A 19,681-nucleotide genomic window follows, 5' to 3' on the forward strand; every position below is an offset into this window, starting at 1 on the left:
TTAATTTACAAGACCACATATTAAGACAACTGTCTATATAGATTTTAAATAATGTTGATGACCTGGGGAAGCCTTCTAGCAGACCCTTGCTTGTTCTAAATTTCTGTGAAAGCATTTTCACTCAAAATATGTTATCTTTATATACTTCTTGTATTATTTTAATTAAAGGACTGACATATGTTATCTTTATATATTTCTTGTATTATTTTAATTAAAGGACCCTTTATGTTCACTATATGTAATACTCTCCAAAATAATTTCCTTGGGACAGTTCCTCAGTGTAAGAGAAGCCAAAGGATTTATTGGTGGCCAACTCCTTCTACTCCATTGACGAATTTCTCAGTAAAACCAACTAATTTGTATATAAGTACAATATAACTTCTGCACAATTTCAGTGCAGTAATGTGTTCATTGAAAATTTGTGTGTGTGTGTGTGTGTGTGTGTGTGTGTGTGTGTGTGTGTGTGTGTGTGTGTGTGTGTGTGTTTTGTAAGTACAATCTAACTTCTGCACCATTTCAGTGCAGTAATGTGTTCATTGTAAAAAGTATTATAGTAGTTGTATTACATGTTTATTACCTTATAAATAAATAAAAAACTATTTTATTTTAAATTCACTGCATTAGTATTTGTAAAATGACTCTTTCATATAGTGTTCATTAAAAAATGACGATCATTCCACTTGGGACCTGTGGAATGGTACATTAGCTTATTTGCTTTAGTTGTAAATATTTGTCATGTATTGTTGTTCTTCTGACATGTTGCAAATCCTGGAGGACCTCCTCACTACGGATCAATTGGAATGAAAGTAAATCTAATCTAATCTAAACAGTATCATATTCTTTTTCTAAATCTATGACAATTTATCCTATGTTTTGTGATTTCTCCCTATGTTCCCATAAGATCTGTCGTAATGTGAAAATATGGTCTGTGCATGATCTAGGTAAACATACATTTACATATATTAATTAATGAATAATTGTTCTATATGATTAAAAATTTTCATATTTTAGAGCTTCAGCTTTTCTTTCCACTGATTCACTTCAGAGAATCTGGTGCAAACAGATGACTAAAGTTTGGTTACAGATTTTGGTCAGAAACCTGTGATCACAGCCCTGAAACTAGAGTCCATTTGGCATTAGAAGCGAGAAAGAACAACAACAACAAGGATTTGAGTAATAATGATTTTAAAAATGAGCCAGCATGTGTTAATCTCTTTGACAAAGAGGGGAAACCACGTAATGTGAATGAAGCCAAGGTTCCATTTACACTCAAAGAGGAAGATGGATGTTACATATTAGACATTACTGTCTTCAGGTAAAGTAGCTCTGCAAATACTGAAATATAATTGTTATAAAATCTTAGCATGAGGAATGCAGTTTCAGAAGTAAATGTAGAAGCATGGAGTACACTTTATATTCATCTATTTAAGGAAACTTATTTCTGCTTTCATTGTGTTTTTTCTCTTAGTAGTAGAAAATCTGACTGAAACTATTGAAATAAAGGAAAAGCATGAAATTTCATAGTTTTATATACGGTATATGGATGGGCAGAAAGGGAGAGACAAAGAGGGAACTGATAATTGTGATAGTTGTGACCACTGTTATGGGGGTGATGAAAGAAGACAGAAACAACAAACTTTTACATTCTGAGAATCACACAGTCCCCTTTGCAATTTTGATAGCACTAGGTGCTGCCAACATTTAGGATTGCTCAGTCATTGTGAGATTAACTGCCATTGACTATATTGATTTCACTGCCTCTAATGTGGTAAGTTATTACCTAAAGACTGTAGAATGAGTAAGGAAGTGCTTACTAAAACATGCTTTAGTGCATTACAAAATATCATAAGAAAGATTGCTGTTGTGTTATTCTGCCACTGTTTTCAAATAATCTGTAGATGGATGGAAAAAATATATAGGTTTTGTGCTACATCACTGGTTTAATGTTCCTGTGACAGGAACAGACTATAGAGCATATACATTTCTGTAGGAAACACTACAGACATGCTGAATAGGATTGAAAACATGTGATATCAAGAACCATACAAATTCTCCACAAATCAATAGAACTTTCATGTTCAATGCAATGACTAAATGCACATGATCTGCCATTGTGTCCCTCGGTAACATGCGTACTTGTGATTTCTTGTGTCTCAGCAGCAAGAGTTTATTGAATTGCTGTAAACAGGTAAATCCTACAATAACATACATAACACACATTTAATTAATTTGACTTGTTTTCACATTCATTGTGACTAGCAGCACTACAGTGACCAAATTCAGATTTCAATAAAATTTTATTCCCAGGCAGGCATTTTCAACACCCTATTAATCAGTATGGCAGTACCAGATACAATGAACTTTCACAATTGAGTTCTGACAGAACAATATCACATTAGTTTTAGGTTACACAGTCAGTTAACACACCAGATATCCTGATACATGACACTAATACACAGAAGTTCCTGATGGTGGCAGAGAGATGGGATAGTAATGAATGTTACTCACTGATTCATTCAAAGAAGTACATGAAAGATAATACAAGTTACTACATGAGTGACACAGAGATGTTGACCATACCCATGCTGGAGGCACACTTCAATGGAGGTGTTACTCATAATTAGCTCACTTGGAACTGGTAATTTTTGATTGGAAGAGGTATTTATAAACTGGTATAATATTTTGTGATCTTCTACATCTTCATCTACATCTACATTTATACTCCACAAGCCACCCAACGGTGTGTGGCGGAGGGCACTTTACGTGCCACTGTCATTACCTCCCTTTTCTGTTCCAGTCGCGTATGGTTCGCGGGAAGAACGACTGTCTGAAAGCCTCTGTGCGCGCTCGAATCTCTCTAATTTTACATTCGTGATCTCCTCGGGAGCTATAAGTAGGGGGAAGCAATATATTCGATACCTCATCCAGAAACGCACCCTCTCAAAACCTGGCAAGCAAGCTACACTGCGATGCAGAGCGCCTCTCTTGCAGAGTCTGCCACTTAAGTTTGCTAAACATCTCCGTAACGCTATCACGGTTACCAAATAACGCTGTGACGAAATGTGCCGCTCTTCTTTGGATCTTCTCTATCTCCTCCGTCAACCCGATCTGGTACGGATCCCACACTGATGAGCAATACTCAAGTGTAGGTCGAACGAGTGTTTTGTAAGCCACCTCCTTTGTTGATTGACTACATTTTCTAAGGACTCTCCCAATGAATCTCAACCTGGTACCTGCCTTACCAACAATTAATTTTATATGATCATTCCACTTCAAATCATTCCGCACGCATACTCCCAGATATTTTACAGAAGTAACTGCTACCAGTGTTTGTTCCACTATCATATAATCATACAATAAAGGATCCTTCTTTCTATGTATTCGCAATACATTACATTTGTCTATGTTAAGGGTCAGTTGTCCCTCCCTGCACCAAGTGCCTATCCACTGCAGATCTTCCTGCATGTCGCTACAATTTTCTAATGCTGCAACTTCTCTGTATACTACAGCATCATCCACGAAAAGCTGCATGGAACTTCCGACACTATCTACTAGGTCATTTATATATATTGCGAAAACCAATGGTCCCATAACACTCCCCTGTGGCTCGCCAGAGGTTAGTTTAACGTCTATAGACGTCTCTCCATTGATAACAAAATGCTGTGTTCTGTTTGCTAAAAACTCTTCAATCCAGCCACACAGCTGGTCTGATATTCCATATGCTCTTACTTTGTTTATCAGGCGACAGTGCGGAACTGTATCGAACGCCTTCCGGAAGTCAAGGAAAATAGCATCTACCTGGGAGCCTGTATCTAATATTTTCTGGGTCTCATCAACAAATAAAGCGAGTTGGGTCTCACATGATCGCTGTTTCCGGAATCCATGTTGATTCCTGCAGAGTAGATTCTCGGTTTCCAAAAACGACATTATACGCGAGCAAAAAACTTGTTCTAAAATTCTACAACAGATCAACGTCAGAGATATAGGTCTATAGTTTTGTGCAACTGCTTGACGACCCTTCTTGAAGACTGGGACTACCTGTGCTCTTTTCCAATCATTTGGAACCTTCCGTTCCTCTAGAGACTTGCAGTACACGGCTGTTAGAAGGGGGCCAAGTTCTTTCGCGTACTCTTTGTAGAATCAAATTGGTATCCCATCAGGTCCAATGGACTTTGCTCTGTTGAGTGATTCCAGTTGCTTTTCTATTCCTTGGACACTTATTTTGATGTCAGCCATTTTTTCGTTTGTGCGAGGATTTAGAGAAGGAACTGCAGTGCAGTCTTCCTCTGTGAAACAGCTTTGGAAAAAGGTGTTTAGTATTTCAGCTTTACGCGTGTCATCCTCTGTTTCAATGCCATCATCATCCCGGAGTGTCTGGATATACTGTTTTGAGCCACTTACTGATTTAACGTAAGACCAGAACTTCGTAGGATTTTCTGTCAAGTCGGTACATAGAATTTTACTTTCGAATTCACTGAACACTTCATGCATGGTCCTCCTTATGCTAACTTTGACATCGTTTAGCTTCTGTTTTCTGAGAGGTTTTGGCTGCGTTTACACTTGGAGTGAAGCTCTCTTTGCTTTCGCAGTAGTTTCCTAACTTTGTTGTTGAACCACGGTGGGTTTTTCCCATCCCTCACAGTTTTACTCGGCACGTACCTGTCTAAAACGCATTTTACGATTTCCTTGAACTTTTTCCATAAACACTCAACATTGTCAGTGTCGGAACAGAAATTTTTGTTTTGATCTGTTAGGTAGTCTGAAATCTGCCTTCTATTACTCTTGCTAAACAGATAAACCTTCCTCCCTTTTTTTATATTCCTATTTACTTCCATATTCAGGGATGCTGCAACGGCCGTATGATCACTGATTCCCTGTTCTGCACTTAACAGAGCTGAAAAGTTCGGATCTGTTTGTTATCAGTAGGTCCAATATGTTATCTCCACGAGTTGGTTCTCTGTTTAATTGCTCGAGGTAATTTTCGGATAGTGCACTCAGTATAATGTCACTCGATGCTCTGTCCCTACCACCCGTCCTAAACATCTGAGTGTCCCAGTCTATATCTGGTAAATTGAAATCTCCACCTAAGACTATAACATGCTGAGAAAATTTATGTGAAATGTATTCCAAATTTTCTCTCAGTTGTTCTGCCACTAATGCTGCTGAGTCAGGAGGTCGGTAAAAGGAGCCAACTATTAACCTAGCTCGGTTGTTGAGTGTAACCTCAAACTTTATTATAGTATGAAAAACTGTAGGTGGAAATTTGGTAATGTAGATAACATATTGCTTCCAGTAATGATCTGGTTTAACTAAAAGAGTATTAGTTGGAAATTATAAACATTCCTAGTTCTACACCATTCAAAAGAATTAGGGGAACACAAGAATCTACATCCGGTACATTAAATCTATTTTGATACAGGCGGTATCGGTGATCTTATTGCTTGGCTTGAGCTCTTTGCTTTCAGTGTACGCGACAATTAAAATCACTATACATCTATGGACTGTGATGTTGTGTAGAGATACCAATGTTGACAGCCATATGGATCTTGTCGTGGTCCATGGTCACCTTACCGCCACACAATAAACCGAGCAGATCCTGTTGGAGCATGTGGTGGATTCTGCATGTGGTTGTGGCCCTGCACACAGTTTTAATCTGCCAGGAAGTTTCATATCAGCACACACTCCACTGCAGAGTGAAAATTTCACTCTGGAAACATCCCCCAGGCTGTGGCTAAGGCAAGTCTCTGAAGTATCCTTTCGTCCAGGAGTGCTTGTCCTGCAAGGTTTGCAGGAGAGCCTCTGTGGAGTTTCAAAGGTAGGAGATGAGGTACTGGCAAAAATGAAGATGTGAGAACAGGTTGTGAGTCTTGCTTCTGTAGCTAGGTTGGTAGCACTCTTTTGGTTATCCCATGCTCCCTGACTGCAAATTTGTATGTCAATCTGGTGGCTGACCTGTTGTGCTGCCATTCGTGTACAGCATTCCAGGGAGTGTATTCCAACATGATAATGCTGCTCACATATAACTGTTGTAAACCAACATGCTCTACAGTGTGTCAACACATTTCCTTGGTTTCCTCGATCACCAGATCTGTCTCCAAATTGAGCACATACGGGACATGATTGGACAACAACTCCAGCCTCATGCACAACTAGCATTAACCGTCCCTGTATTGACCAACCAAGTTCAACAGGCATGGAACTCCATCCCACAAACTAACATCCGCCGGTACCTATACAACATAATGCATGCACATTTGCATTCTTGTTTTCAACATTTTGGTGGTTACACTGGTTATTAATGTACCAACATTTCACATTTGCAGTGGCTTATCTCGTGCATATGTTAAGGTGTGATATTGTAATGTTAATAACTTTAAATATGTTACATTACTTTACATTAATCATTTTTTGGTGTTGTAATTTTTTTCCATCAGTGTATATATGAGTGGTCTTATGCCAGAATGAACTAAGTGACATTTAAAAAAAAATTGAGTTCTTCACCAATGATATGGTTTCAGTTTGTCCTACGACAAAACAAGCTATCTGAGAACTCACCTCATTTCATTGCTATAGCAAGGGATTTCTTTGGCAGAAGGTTGGTACTATTCATTCTCTTATTCCAAAGTGAACCATGCGGCATCACATGATGGCTACCACGGTATCTAGCTCAGGCGCACGTTCCCGCCCAATGGCAGAAAATGATGATAATTGTGAAGACGAGTCATTTAGTTCTAGTTCTTCTGATGTATATGAACCTAGTGATGGTGCCTCTCAATCATCAAATGGTAAGTGGATTTTAATAACTAGTGATACTTTAGTTTATAGAATTAACTCGTTAATTGGAGGTTATGTTGTTTACCTCACATGCCAGAATAAACCATGACCACAAGTAGTAAATCTAAGATCACTGCACAATCGATAGTGAGTGTATGTCAATATTTCAGCCAGTGCTGCCATAAATAATGAGGGGAGAGAAGAATTGACACTGTGAAAGAGATACCTCTTTATTTAGGGTGTGAAATGCGGTTTAATATGGAGATGGTTCACTCTGGCAGAAGAGTTCCTGAAAGAATTGTATTTCGCATATTCGTCAGCTACCAAAATAATGAAATGGAATATCATAACTTGATCTCATGATTGGCATTCTTAATTAGTCAGTTTTCAAAACAAAATAGTAGATCTAAGTAATTTGTTTTTCAGATGAACATGAAATTTCTGGCAATAAAAGAAACAAAGAAAACAGGGAACAATGGAAGAAAACCCTAAGGAAGAAGAAGTGAAATAGTAGGGAAACTTACGCTAACAGTAAAGGGGAGACTGTCCCAGGAAAGACATTTGTTGATTTTAATTGTTCTTGTAGACAAAATTGCTGCCAAAAATAAACTGTGAGGAGAAAAGAAAGTTTTTGACACATTTTATGGAAGTGGGTCTTGGGATGTGCAGACATCAATAGTATATGGTTCAGTTAAAAATGTTCCCATCAAAAGGAAGCGGTCTAAAACTGACAAGAAGAAGTTTTCTAGGAACTATTATGTTCCTAGTGCGGATGGAAATGATATGAAGGCGTGAAAAAAACTTATCTAAAGATAGTACAGATTTCTGGCAGCACTATGCATCAAGCCATAGCCAAAGCAAAGACAAGCTCTTTATGTGACCAGCGTGGAAAACACGTACCTCATAATAAACGTGCTGACTCAGCTATTATTCACATCCATAATCATATTAGTAGTTTTTCCAGTACATCGAGTCACTACTGCAGAAGAGATTCGTCAAAAAAGTACTTGGACAGTAGACTTGATCTTAGTTTGATGTACAGATTATTCATTGATAAGCTGAAAGAAGAAGATCCCAATGTTCAAACCTCCGAGCCAATCACTGTACAAAAAAGTATTTAGATGAGACTTCAATCTCAGTTTCAAGCCTCTCAAAAGGATACATGTCAAACATGTGACAGGCTAAACAAGCTAATTACAGCAGAGGAGACACTTAGAGCTGGTGAGGGAGACACTGATAAGCTACAAAGATTAAGAAAGGAGCAGGAATTGCACCACAGGAAGGCTGAAGCTGCAAGAGATTGTCTGAAAAGTGATATGGAGAACTCCAAGACAGAAGATAATCTTACAGTTTTTTCATTTGATTTGCAGAAAGCTGCCAAAATTGACAACAGGTGTTGCATACTATAAACGTCAACTCTCCTGCTTTAATCTTGGAATTCATGACTTTAAAAGTGGAAAGGCAGTAATGCATTGCTGGAATGAAAGTATTGCTCCAAGGGGAGCTCAAGAGGTAAGCTCTTGTGTATTGAAGTATGTCGAATCTCATGATATTGATCCAAGTATGGTACTATGGTCAGATTCGTATGGGGGGCAAAACAGGAATTTTAAAATTATGACAATTTGGATGTATTTGGTTCAGAGTGACAAAACTAACATTGAGGAAATTACGCACAAATTTGCTGAACCTGGTCACTCGTATCTTCCAAATGACAGTGATTTTGGGGATATAGAGAGGAAACTATGGCATTATCCAGAAATATTTGCCCCAGAACAACTTTATTGTATTATTGAGAATGCCAGAGTGAAGAAAGGTAAATTTGAAGATATAAACACGCACGAAGGCGGTGTTAATAGGTGGTACCAGGATCGTGGATGTTATCATTGATTGACCTATAAACGAATGCAAATCGTTTCGTATCTTCGCTTTGTATTGGTTTGGCTTCGTGTAGTGCATGTGTGATTTGTGAGAGTAATTTTTAACCTAGTCAGTTATGTAAAATATTTGGCTATGCCTAAACGAAAGTGTACATTTTCTGATGTCCTTTCCTGCAAATCTCTAGCTTTCAAGAAAGGGATAAATGAATTTGAAGCAGAATGTAAAATATGTGGAGCTTGAATGTACATCTCAGTGTCCAATAAAGATAAGAAATAACTCGACAGATTAACTGTCATTGTTTTATTTCATTGTTTCATAATCATTCAATTTATTTGTATTAGGAAGGTTAAAGTGCAGTTTACATGTTGTCAGCTGCTGCTTGAATTGTAGATGTTGGTAGTGGTGCGTCGAATGAAGGGAGGTGAATGGTCTTACGTTTTTCGCTTTGTAAACAATTCCGTGCTGTTGACATAACAAAACAATTGACGCCACAGTGTAACCACAATCAATGTTATTAATTTTTTTTATATTTCTCAGTTAACCACCACCTGACCATCAGTAACAATTGACAATTAGTTTTAATTTCCGGCAGAAACACGCAATCTTATTGGCTGCCTGAATGCTGTAAAACGAAATGCATGTTGCTTTGTCACTGAAATGTTAAATTTCTTGCACGGGGGGCCAAGATCTTGAAAATCACATTGCCAATCACAAGCTTAAAAAAAAACCTTCAGGCTTCCAGTTCAATGTCTAGGATAAAGAATTCTTTCAGAAACAACAATCTACTTCTGCTATAAGCCACAGAGTTCTTGCTGGAGAAAGAGCATTAGCAAATGGTTCAAATGGCTCTGAGCACTATGGGACATAACTGCTGAGGTCATCAGTCCCCTAGAACTTAGAACTACTTAAACCTAACTAACCTAAGGACAGCACACACATCCATGCCAGAGGCAGGATTCGAACCTGTGACCGTAGCGGTTGTGCGGTTCCAGACTGTAGTGCCTAGAACCACTCGGCCACTTTGGCCGGTGAGCATTAGCATTCCATAACATTAGGCATCATTTTGGCTACAGATCAATGGATTGTAGGCCAAAATTAAATGAAGCAATTTATTTTGACTGGGATGTTGCTAAAAAGATTTTCTCAGCCAGAACAAAAACTCAAAGTATTGTAAATAATGTGATTGCTCCGCATGCCTTGACTGTAGCAATGGAAGATATGAGTGGCATATATTGTTTTGGTGTCTCTACTGATGGAAGTAATCATGGCAATATAAAAATGTTTCCGATTGTTATACAATATTTTGACTACAAACAGGGTGGTTTAAAAACAAAAGTAATCGAGCTAAAATCTACTCTAAATGAAACATCTGGTACAGTTGCAGAGAACATTACAGAAACTTTACAGCATTTGGGTATTGTTAATAAGTGTGTGTCATTTACTGGTGATAATGCAAACACAAACTTTGGTGGTATTAACCACAAGGAAGGCAACAATATATACAGCAGATTAAAGATATCTATGAAAAATGAGCATTTAATTGGAGTGGGATGTCCAGCTCACATTTTACACAATGCAATTCAGCAGGGAGCTGATCGTCTTTCTGTTGATTTAGCGTGTAATATTGTAAAAATACATAATTATTTTTCTATTCACACAGTTAGAACAGAACAGTTGCAATCTTTCTGTGAATTTGTTGAAGTTAATTACAAACAAGTCCTGTCTCATGTGAAGACTAGGTAGCTGTCTCTTTTTCCAGCCATTGAAAGGTTACTGGAAATGTATGGTGCTCTTAAAGCTTACTTTCTCTTTGAAAGCAAACCACCAAAGGTTTTGTTTCAATTTTTGAGAACAGGCTGAGTGAAGCTTACTTATGGTATTTGCATTCATTGATGTCTTTGTTCAGTACAAGTATTCTGGAATTAGAAAAGGAGGACAACTCTGTGGTTGATGTCATTGAAATTTTAGAGTCAATATGTAAGGTGCTTGAAGACCGATTAAGTGAAAAATTCATTTGCCTTAAAGTCAAGCAGATCCTGAAAATTGCAACAGAGGAACACTTAGAGAAAGAAGTCAAACTTTTTATGGAGGAAGCTATTTTACTTTATCAATCATGCCATGAATATTTGAAACGGTGGCTCTGTATGTTTGAGGACTTCTCATGTTTTAGATGGATGTCACTTAACAATGATTTTTGCTACAGTGATGTTGAGAAAAGCCTTGTGTATTTTCAGGAGAAATGTAAAGCCTTTGAAATTGAAGATGCAAAATGTTTTGATCAGTTCTGCAATTTCAGGCAATTTCTAAAAAGGAATAATGATGATCCAGAATTTAGGACTTTATCTTGTAGTAAAAAATGGGAAAAGTTTTTTGTGACAGTAAATCAGTTGATTGTCACTCAGAGTTGCTGAAACTTGCTGAATACTTTTTCAGTATTTCAGGGTATAATGCTAATGCCGAAAGAATATTCTCTCTCATTACCACACAGTGGACTGATGAGAGGAATAGATTAAACCTTGAATCAGTGAAAGGTCTGTTGATGGTCCAATATAATTTAAAAGAATTTTCATGTGAGTCATTTTACAATTATCTCTTAAGTAAGCCTAAACTTCTGCAAAAAATTGGTTCCTCCAAGAAGTATCAATAATTGTTAAGGAATGTATGTATGTTATGCCTATAAATAATAAACTCATTTATTAAAATTGAGTGTATGTTTGATGGGGAATACTGCAGATGAGGGTACCACCGGTCAGCTTTGGACAAGTCACGTGTAAGTAGCCAATCAGGAGTGGCATGTAGGCAGCCGTCTTTGTTAAATCTTAAAACTACATGTAAATATAAAAAACAATGATGCCACACTGTCACCACAATCAATGTTTTTAATTTAAAATTAAAAAAAAATATTGCTCTGGGAATCACCACCTGACCACCAGTAACAATTAACTACTAGTTTTACCGGTTATTCCCGGCAGTCACGTGACTTGTCCAAAGCTAACCGGTGGTATCCTCATCTGCAGTTGACCCATTTAATGTGTCTTCTTTTTTCTTCCTTTGTCCTCCTTTTTGAAGCTGTTTGTCCTCCTTTTTAAACAATTACATCTGGTTACCCTAATCACACAGATGTTTTACTACAGCAAAATAATATTCTCTTGTATAAATCTATATTTTACCATTTACTTACCAGTGTCTGCTATACTCTCAAATTCTTTTCCTTTAAAAACTTGTTAACTAAGAAGTGCATTCGCAAAACAAACTACTACAAAGACAGGGTCCATAATCGTTTCTGATTAACACATCATTTTCTTACTTTCTTTTACTAACTTCATTATTTCATTACATTTTGTCACTTCACATACACTCCATAATATTCAGTTTCGCACATCACTACATATAACTCATTATATTTGTCGATTCATTATTCCATTATGATTCATGGTTACCACTTGAAATGTTCCATGTTGTGTGCCAGTGGACAATTCAAAGAATTTTTTGGTCGCCTTTGTCTACTGATTTTTTTATTTGCCTTTATATATGTTGCAGTCAACTGGGCAGACTGACCACAAAGTTATTTCGTAGCTGTGGACTTCATCTTTTTCTGCGCTATCTGAAATGTCTTTTTAGAAAACCAACTTCTGCTAACTGACATCCCTTTCCTCTTCTTAAGAGATGTGTGTATTGTTTCTTAGTTACAATTTGTGGCACTTCAATTACAGGCAGTTTACAAACTTTTATATGGACAATACTTGTCTTTAGAAATCCATCAGTGCCCTCTTAGGTCTAGTTAATGAATGCTGACTTCCTGTATTGTGTTGTTATCACTATTGCCACATAGTTCTAGATTCCATGGCTCACAGTCCACTTCAGAGTCATGACAGCAGTGGCTTGGAATAATTGCCCAACTAACAGGTGTGGAAACATGCAGAAATACTGCCCTTGTTGCCCCATCCAGCAGATATGCTGCGTCTGTTTGAATGCAGGCACATTCACAAAAGAAACAAAAATTTTGTGACAGTATGTGGGTCAAAAGAACTACTTAGCTAACAAGAAAACACTTGTCGAGTTCATGGCCATCATTCATTGATTAGAGAAAGACATGGGGCAACACTTCACTTTTCCCACAGTGATGTTACATCACATATGCTGTATACTAAAGAATTATGTTAGATTAGTATGAATGGTTGATGTATTTAAAGTGCAAGAATTTATATTGCATGTTAAGTCACAAACAGAGTGGGTAGTTTATTCGTAAAATGTGGTTTAAACGAGATATCATTTTTTCTGGTTTAAAGAAGTTAGTACAGCTTTGGCAACCACTCACAGAAGTTCAATGTGGGAAATATGTAGTCAAACTTCTTTTACATGAATATAACAACAATTCCATATTTGAAGAAACAGGTACACAGAACTTTGTATTCACAGTTTAGTTAAAGCTGATTTTTACTATAAGCAACAAAAATTGCCAAGCAGTAAGTGTATTAGCATGTGAGTGTAAGAATTCCAAGATACCTAAAAAGGCTTCTGTACGATCTATGGTTATCTACTTTACAGAGTATTCTTATTGCTAACTTCTCTGAACAAACACTTTATTTCCTTCAGATTCACTTCCACAGAAGATAAACTCCATAAGACAACATGGGCTGGAAATATGCAATATTACCCAATGCTCTTGTCTTTAGATCAAAACAGGGTGAGATGTTTGTATGGTTGTAACACACTGAACTAAGCTTCTTGAGTAGTTTATCCTGGATAAAAAGTTAAAACCAAGTCATCCATTTTAACTTTTTATCCAGCTTATTCCAATAAATATTATAAGGGTGGTTATAATTAAACATTTGCTACTTGAGAGGGACCCCATGAAAAATGAGTGATCATAGGACAATGAAAATTTGCAGAAACATTTGTAAGGACATGTGGAAGATAAATGATGAATTAACAGTTAAAAGAAATATGTCTTAATTTCCACATGAGAGTGTAACATTTGTTAAGTATATGCCGTGTTTACGTTCCAGGTTACAAACATTGCTCAATGTGATGGCTGTCTGCATCCACAATAGAGATACCATGTTGAAATTGCTCAGCGCACTTTTCAAATGGTGGACCATGGAATGTTCAGCTGTTGTGACACACCTTGTGCACTGCTTGAAGATTGCACACTGCATCCAGCATTCTCACCCATGGCAACAGTAACTTCTTCCACAACTTGTGACACAATGGACTGTTGGGCTCTCCCTGGAGCAATTCCCAAATTGCCAGTTAATTTGAACTGTATTCCATTATTGTGTCAGTACTTGTAAAGAGCAGCAGCACTATTGCTGTTATTTTGATAAAATGGCTGTGCAAATAAATCTCTGCTCATCTTGTGCAGGCTCATGTTGATTGTCTGCAACTGTAATGCATTCTGATGCTTGTGTTTCAAACCTAATTTGCTGTGCCAGTACTGGCACCTCATGGGAAGTCATGATGTGTAACACTAATAACAATGCAAATCCTGCAGTGCACAGTGAGAACACTATTCCTTGAAAGTTTGGTACCCATCTTCTGGGACTTAACAATTGAACCCCTTCTTCACCTTCCAGATGGGGATGATAGGTCAGGAATTGTCACCTATGCAGATGACCTATTACTTGTAGTCACTGCAAATAACAGAGTGCAGCTAGAAGAGAAAGCCAGTGGAATACTACAAACAGTCACACCATGGTGTCACAACAAACTCAGGTTAACCAAAATCAAAACAACATACACATTACTGAAAGGACCATTCCAAAGGAATCTTTCAGTTAAAACAAGGGACACATACATCAAATGAGCACATATTACACTCTGTCCTGGGGTACACATAGATTAGAAATTAAATTTGCATAAACACTTAAGGTTAAGCACAGAACAAAGCAGAAAGAATGCTACATAAACTGGTGAGACAATTCAAAACATTGCAGACTACCTCTACCAATCATACAGACATACCACTGTTCAAATCAGTACTCAGCTTTGCAACTAGCATGTGGACACACAGACTGAATCTGGTCAGCAAAAAACCATCAGTCAGACAAGGGCAGAAAAATGTCCTACTTACGCTATCTGGAGCCTTTGGCACCATCTCAGTGGATGCATTGTGTGTGTGCTTGGAATGTGCCCCATAGATATCACAGTTAAATACGGAGCTGCATGGTAGTGGTTAGAGGTGGGGAGACTAGGTAAGATACATACAATAACTGGTGTACCAATACTGATGACACTCCACCTTAAAAGTTGGCGTATGGATACTTGGCAAGATGAGTGGGAGGTAAATAATAAAGGATGTAGACTGGAAAACTTCCTCCATGATGTAAAAGGGCAGTTGAGAATGAAACATACAAATCCCAGCCATGGTATTGTACATTTCTTAACTGGACACCAACCTTATCTCACACACTTACACTGCATGAGTCTGAGACAGATATCTACATGAACGTGCAAGGAAGAATCTTCCCCAGAACACACAGTCTTCTTCTGTGGGCAGTATGTGAACAATAGACATACACTGCACTTAGACTACACTGAAGCAGACATACGTATATACACAGCAACAAGAGAGAAAGAACAATGGCCACAGGATAATTCATTAACAAACAGTATTTGAAAAACAACACATGAAGAGTACCTGCAGACATGGCATAAGAGATATGCCTCTGTGCAACATAGCAGTAATCTCCACAGGGTAGAGAGCGATACACACAGTGTCAGTGAAAACAGTGACACTGAAGGTGAACAGGAGGAGGAGGAAGACGAGATGTAGTAGTAAATGAGACACTTTATAAATAAGATATAATATGCTAAAATGCTCTGACAAATTGTACATATCAGTCAAATAATAGTTAAGGTGAATAAATACTAAGCACAGTATAAGGTGCTGGTGATCTAGCCAAGACAGCACCCAATGTTGTACACAGAGATGAGTACCTAATGTTATTGCTTAGGATTAGATTAGCAATAATATTTCTCCACTACTAACTAAATTGTTTTTGTCGTGACTGGTCGTCAACAGCTCGAAGAAACTATTCTGAGGTATTCACCGCCAGTCACAGTCAGTGATGGCATTAACAAATCTCTCCTCTGTCCTATCATCTTGTTACATTCTTCTTGAAACAACAAAATTTTATTTATAGTTCAACCTGAAATTATCATTATGTTAAAAAAGTATTATTCTTTGTCAAATGTTGCAGACAAAAACAAAACAAAAATCTTCAAAAAAGATGACATATAAGACTTATCTTTAAACATCAGTTAACTGGTCCGTAAATCTGCAATAAATAAATAAATAAATACCCGTATGGTAAATAGTTTCCATCTAAACTGGCTCAAGTAGTGAAAGTTTAATTATAACTATCCTGTACATTGTGTTTCATTCAGTGTGTAGCCATTTATGTCTATTTCTGGTGCTAAACTATCATTATTGCTTGCTTGAAACTGCATAATATGAATCTTTGTGAGATTAAGACTTAAATGGTTGACTGTGAATGACTTGTAGATCTGTACAGCTATCATCTCAGCTGTGTCTACTAGGGTTTAGTCTGAACCCTGTAACATTATGTGATTGCCTTATCATTTTAAATCATTCACTAATCGAGCAGTCGCTCGGCAACAGCTACAGTTAGCAAATAATGTTGCGAGAATGTAAAAGGTGAACGACCTGTGACGTAACTTGTTTATTGTCGAAGCGCCGTCAGAGATTTAGTGAGTTATTGACTTTGAAAACCGCGGCGCGAAAAATGGACAGAAGAAGAACACTTTTACACATTTTTTTTATGTACGAGATATTCTCAATGAACAGTTACTCATTCTTCTCTTGTCTCTTGTAACTTGTGTCGGACGCGCATGTCTTGCCGCCGTATTATTATCGTTAAAAATAATATTGTTTTAGTGTAAAGTAAATGTGTAATACTAAAAGTGCCTAGCAGTAGATTTATTGTGCGATGTGTATGTGAAAACGTCAAAGGAATTGTTTTCATTACGAGAAGTGCCAGTCAAAACGGCATCCATGTTAAATCCTTCATTGCAGTGTAAGTTCGTCTATTAATTGCCATAAATTCAGAGTTAAATGGAACTGGTGTATGGACTATTTATTTAATATAGAATCTATGTCTCACTCCTTCATGAAGTTATTTAATTTTCTTTATGTTTCTGCCAAATAGAGAGTTCACAGTCACAAATTCTTTCATCGAGTTCGGACGGAAGTTGCATGCGGCGAAATATTTTCTCCGCGCCATATTCTACTGGTAAATGCATGATAAACTACGGTCCCTTAGGAAATTCATGTTGAGCTATCCCAAAAATAATTATATTTTGAATAGGCATTTTCTCTCCTCTGCAATGCAACTTCCGACTGATCAGACGATCAAACAAGAAACAGCTGCACACGGTCGGCGTTCGCAAATATGTTTCCACCGCTGATTGTAGCTATATGTTACAGCACAAAAGGAAACTTATTGTTATAATTAGCGACTACGAACGGGGACATTTATAACTGTATGTTTATGTATACACATTACGTAAACATATCTTTATAACCCTTGATAAGTATGCTTGTACTATCAACAAACATTACAGTTTTTGAGCAGTTCTTTTTAACTGTGAAGTGCAGACTTGTACAGTGTGAGCCACAATTGTCATTTCTTTTGAATCATAACTCCATTGTCCAAACATTGGGAGGGTAGCAAGTTGCATATGTAAGTTTCTCTCTGTGCTTCTATAGTTTATTTCTTGAGTTAATCATACAAGGATGTGTGCATGCTATGTGCTGATGCAGCAGAAGTTGGCTGCAATTTGCAAACACTTGAATGTGCTTTTCGCTACATCAGTGTCTTCAGGCTGCTGCCTCGGGATGTTGGGGTAAGAGAGAATCCAGTGTGTCACATGGGACACTCCAAGGGGTTGCTTGTTTCACTTGCATTGGCAGTAGTTCATGCAAAATGCTCAGCCAGCGTCTGAGCAATGTTTCTAGGGGTTGTTTGAAGGCTCTCCTGGTTCAACACTGCAGCTATCGGTAAACAGACGTGTTTACCAGAAGTCCTCCGGATGGCTTCCCATACTTTTGAGGAACAAGTGGAACGATTGATGGAGTTCAGGAACTCATGCCATGACCACTTTGTGCTCTTTTTAATGACATGGTGAGCCTTGGCACTCGCGATTCAAAAGGTTGAGAGATTGTCCACTCTCGGGCGGCGTTTAAAACATTGAAGAGGCACACACCTCATAAACGCTGGTACTCCGTCTGATTTCTGTGGTGTTACTGGGTCATTCTCAGCCATCGGACTATCTCTCTGCTCTCCAGCCCTCGCTGACTCTGTTCACTGGGAGGTCACTGACGACCTTCATTCCAGTGACCACTTCCCAATTCGCCTTCAGCTACTCAATGGTGTGTTTCTGGAACAGAATCCACCAACGTGGATGATTGGCAGGGCTAACTGGATGCTGTTCAGCCAGTTGGCTGTGTTTGAACACTGTGACAGCATTCAGGAATGGCTGGATCACATCACGCATATGATCCATCACGGTGCTGATCTATACATACTAACGTCTTTTGGCCCTCTTCAGAGGTGACCTGTCCCTTGGTGGACATAAGAGTGCCATTTAGCCATCCATGGCAGGCGTGCGGCTCTTCAACAGTTTAAATGCCACCCAAAAGTGGACAATCTCTCAACCTTTCGATTCGCGAGAGCTAAAGCTCGCTTTCATTAAGAGAGCAAAAAGCAGTCATGGCATGAGTTCCTGAACTCCGCCGATTGTTCCACTTGTTCCTCAAAAGTATGGGAAGTCATCCATAGGATTTCCAGTAAACACAGCCGTTTACCAAAAGTTGCAGTTTTGAACCAGGGGTGCCTCCAAACAACACCTAGAGACATTGCGCAGTAGTTGGCTGAGCATTTTGCACAAACTATTGCCAATGCAAGCCAGGATCCACCATTTCGTCACTACCGTGCGACTGTCGAGAGGGAAAAGTTGGACTTCAGGTCAAACAGTTCTGAGGCCTACAACTCCCCTTTCTCCATGTGGGAGCTCAAATTGGCACTGGCTCAGACTTCTGACACTGCACCTGGTCATGACCACATCCAGTTCTGCATGCTTCAACATGTGCCAATGGTGTCAAAGGAAATCCTCCTTGAATGTTTTAATCTAATATGGCAGACAGGTGTCTTCCCCAACTCGTAGAGAGAGGCAATTCTAATCCCTCTCCTAAAACCAGGAAAAGACTGCACATGTCCCAGTAGTTATCGGAGTACCACCTTGATGAGCTGTGTAGCAAAGAGCCTGGAATGGATGGTTAACAGTCATCTGTTCTGGCTTTCAGAGACCAGGCAACTCCTTAGCCGCTCTCAGTGTGGATTCCGAAAGTTTTGGTCCACGGTCGACAACCTGACACTCCTAGAAGCAGCTATTCAGCAGCAGGCTTTCTTCGTCAGCATCACTGTATTGGCATATTCTTTGATATTAGTAAGGCGTACGATACTACTTGGAGACACAGTATTCTCACACAACTGCATCAGTGGGGCTTTCGTGGCCACCTCCTCATTTTCATTCGGTCTTTCCTGTCTCAGCGGTTTTTTCGGACCCGAGTTGGTCACACATGTCTGATCAATTTGAGCAGGAGAATGGTGTCCCCCAGGGCAGTGTTTTAAGTGTTAGCCATTAACAGTATAAGATCTACATTAAGTAGTCCAGTACAGTGCTCCTTATTTGTGGACAACTTAGCTGTTTTCTGTTCCTTCTCCAGTGTTGCAACAGCGAGCCGTCAGTTGCAACTTACAGTGCGGCAGTTAGAGAAGTGGGCTTCAAAGACGGGTTTTCAGTTTTCTGCTGATTAGTATGTGTGTGTTCATTTTAATCGTTCTGTTAATTTGCCTGCCTTGCATATAGGGGACACTATCCTACATTTTAGAGACACAGTGTGGTTTCTGGGCCTCATTTTTGACTCCAGATTGTCATGGTTGCCACACCTGCAAGACTTGAATGCCAGAACCCTGAACGTCCTCCAGTGCCTCAGCCACAGGTC

At 38.5% G+C, this 19,681-nt stretch overlaps 1 protein-coding gene across 1 annotated transcript in view; it reads left to right on the top strand.

Moving 5' to 3' along the window:
* Positions 1-19,681, top strand: part of LOC126176388 (dynein axonemal assembly factor 11) — a 189,226-nt gene that overhangs the window by 126,150 nt on the left and 43,395 nt on the right. Inside the window, exon 6 of the mRNA XM_049923546.1 lies at positions 1,085-1,315. Coding sequence (XP_049779503.1) covers positions 1,085-1,315 — 231 coding nt within the window. The remainder of the gene's footprint in view (positions 1-1,084; positions 1,316-19,681) is intronic.

Source organism: Schistocerca cancellata, chromosome 3, assembly GCF_023864275.1.
Source record: "Schistocerca cancellata isolate TAMUIC-IGC-003103 chromosome 3, iqSchCanc2.1, whole genome shotgun sequence".
In the NCBI taxonomy this organism is placed as follows: Eukaryota; Metazoa; Arthropoda; class Insecta; order Orthoptera; family Acrididae; genus Schistocerca; species Schistocerca cancellata.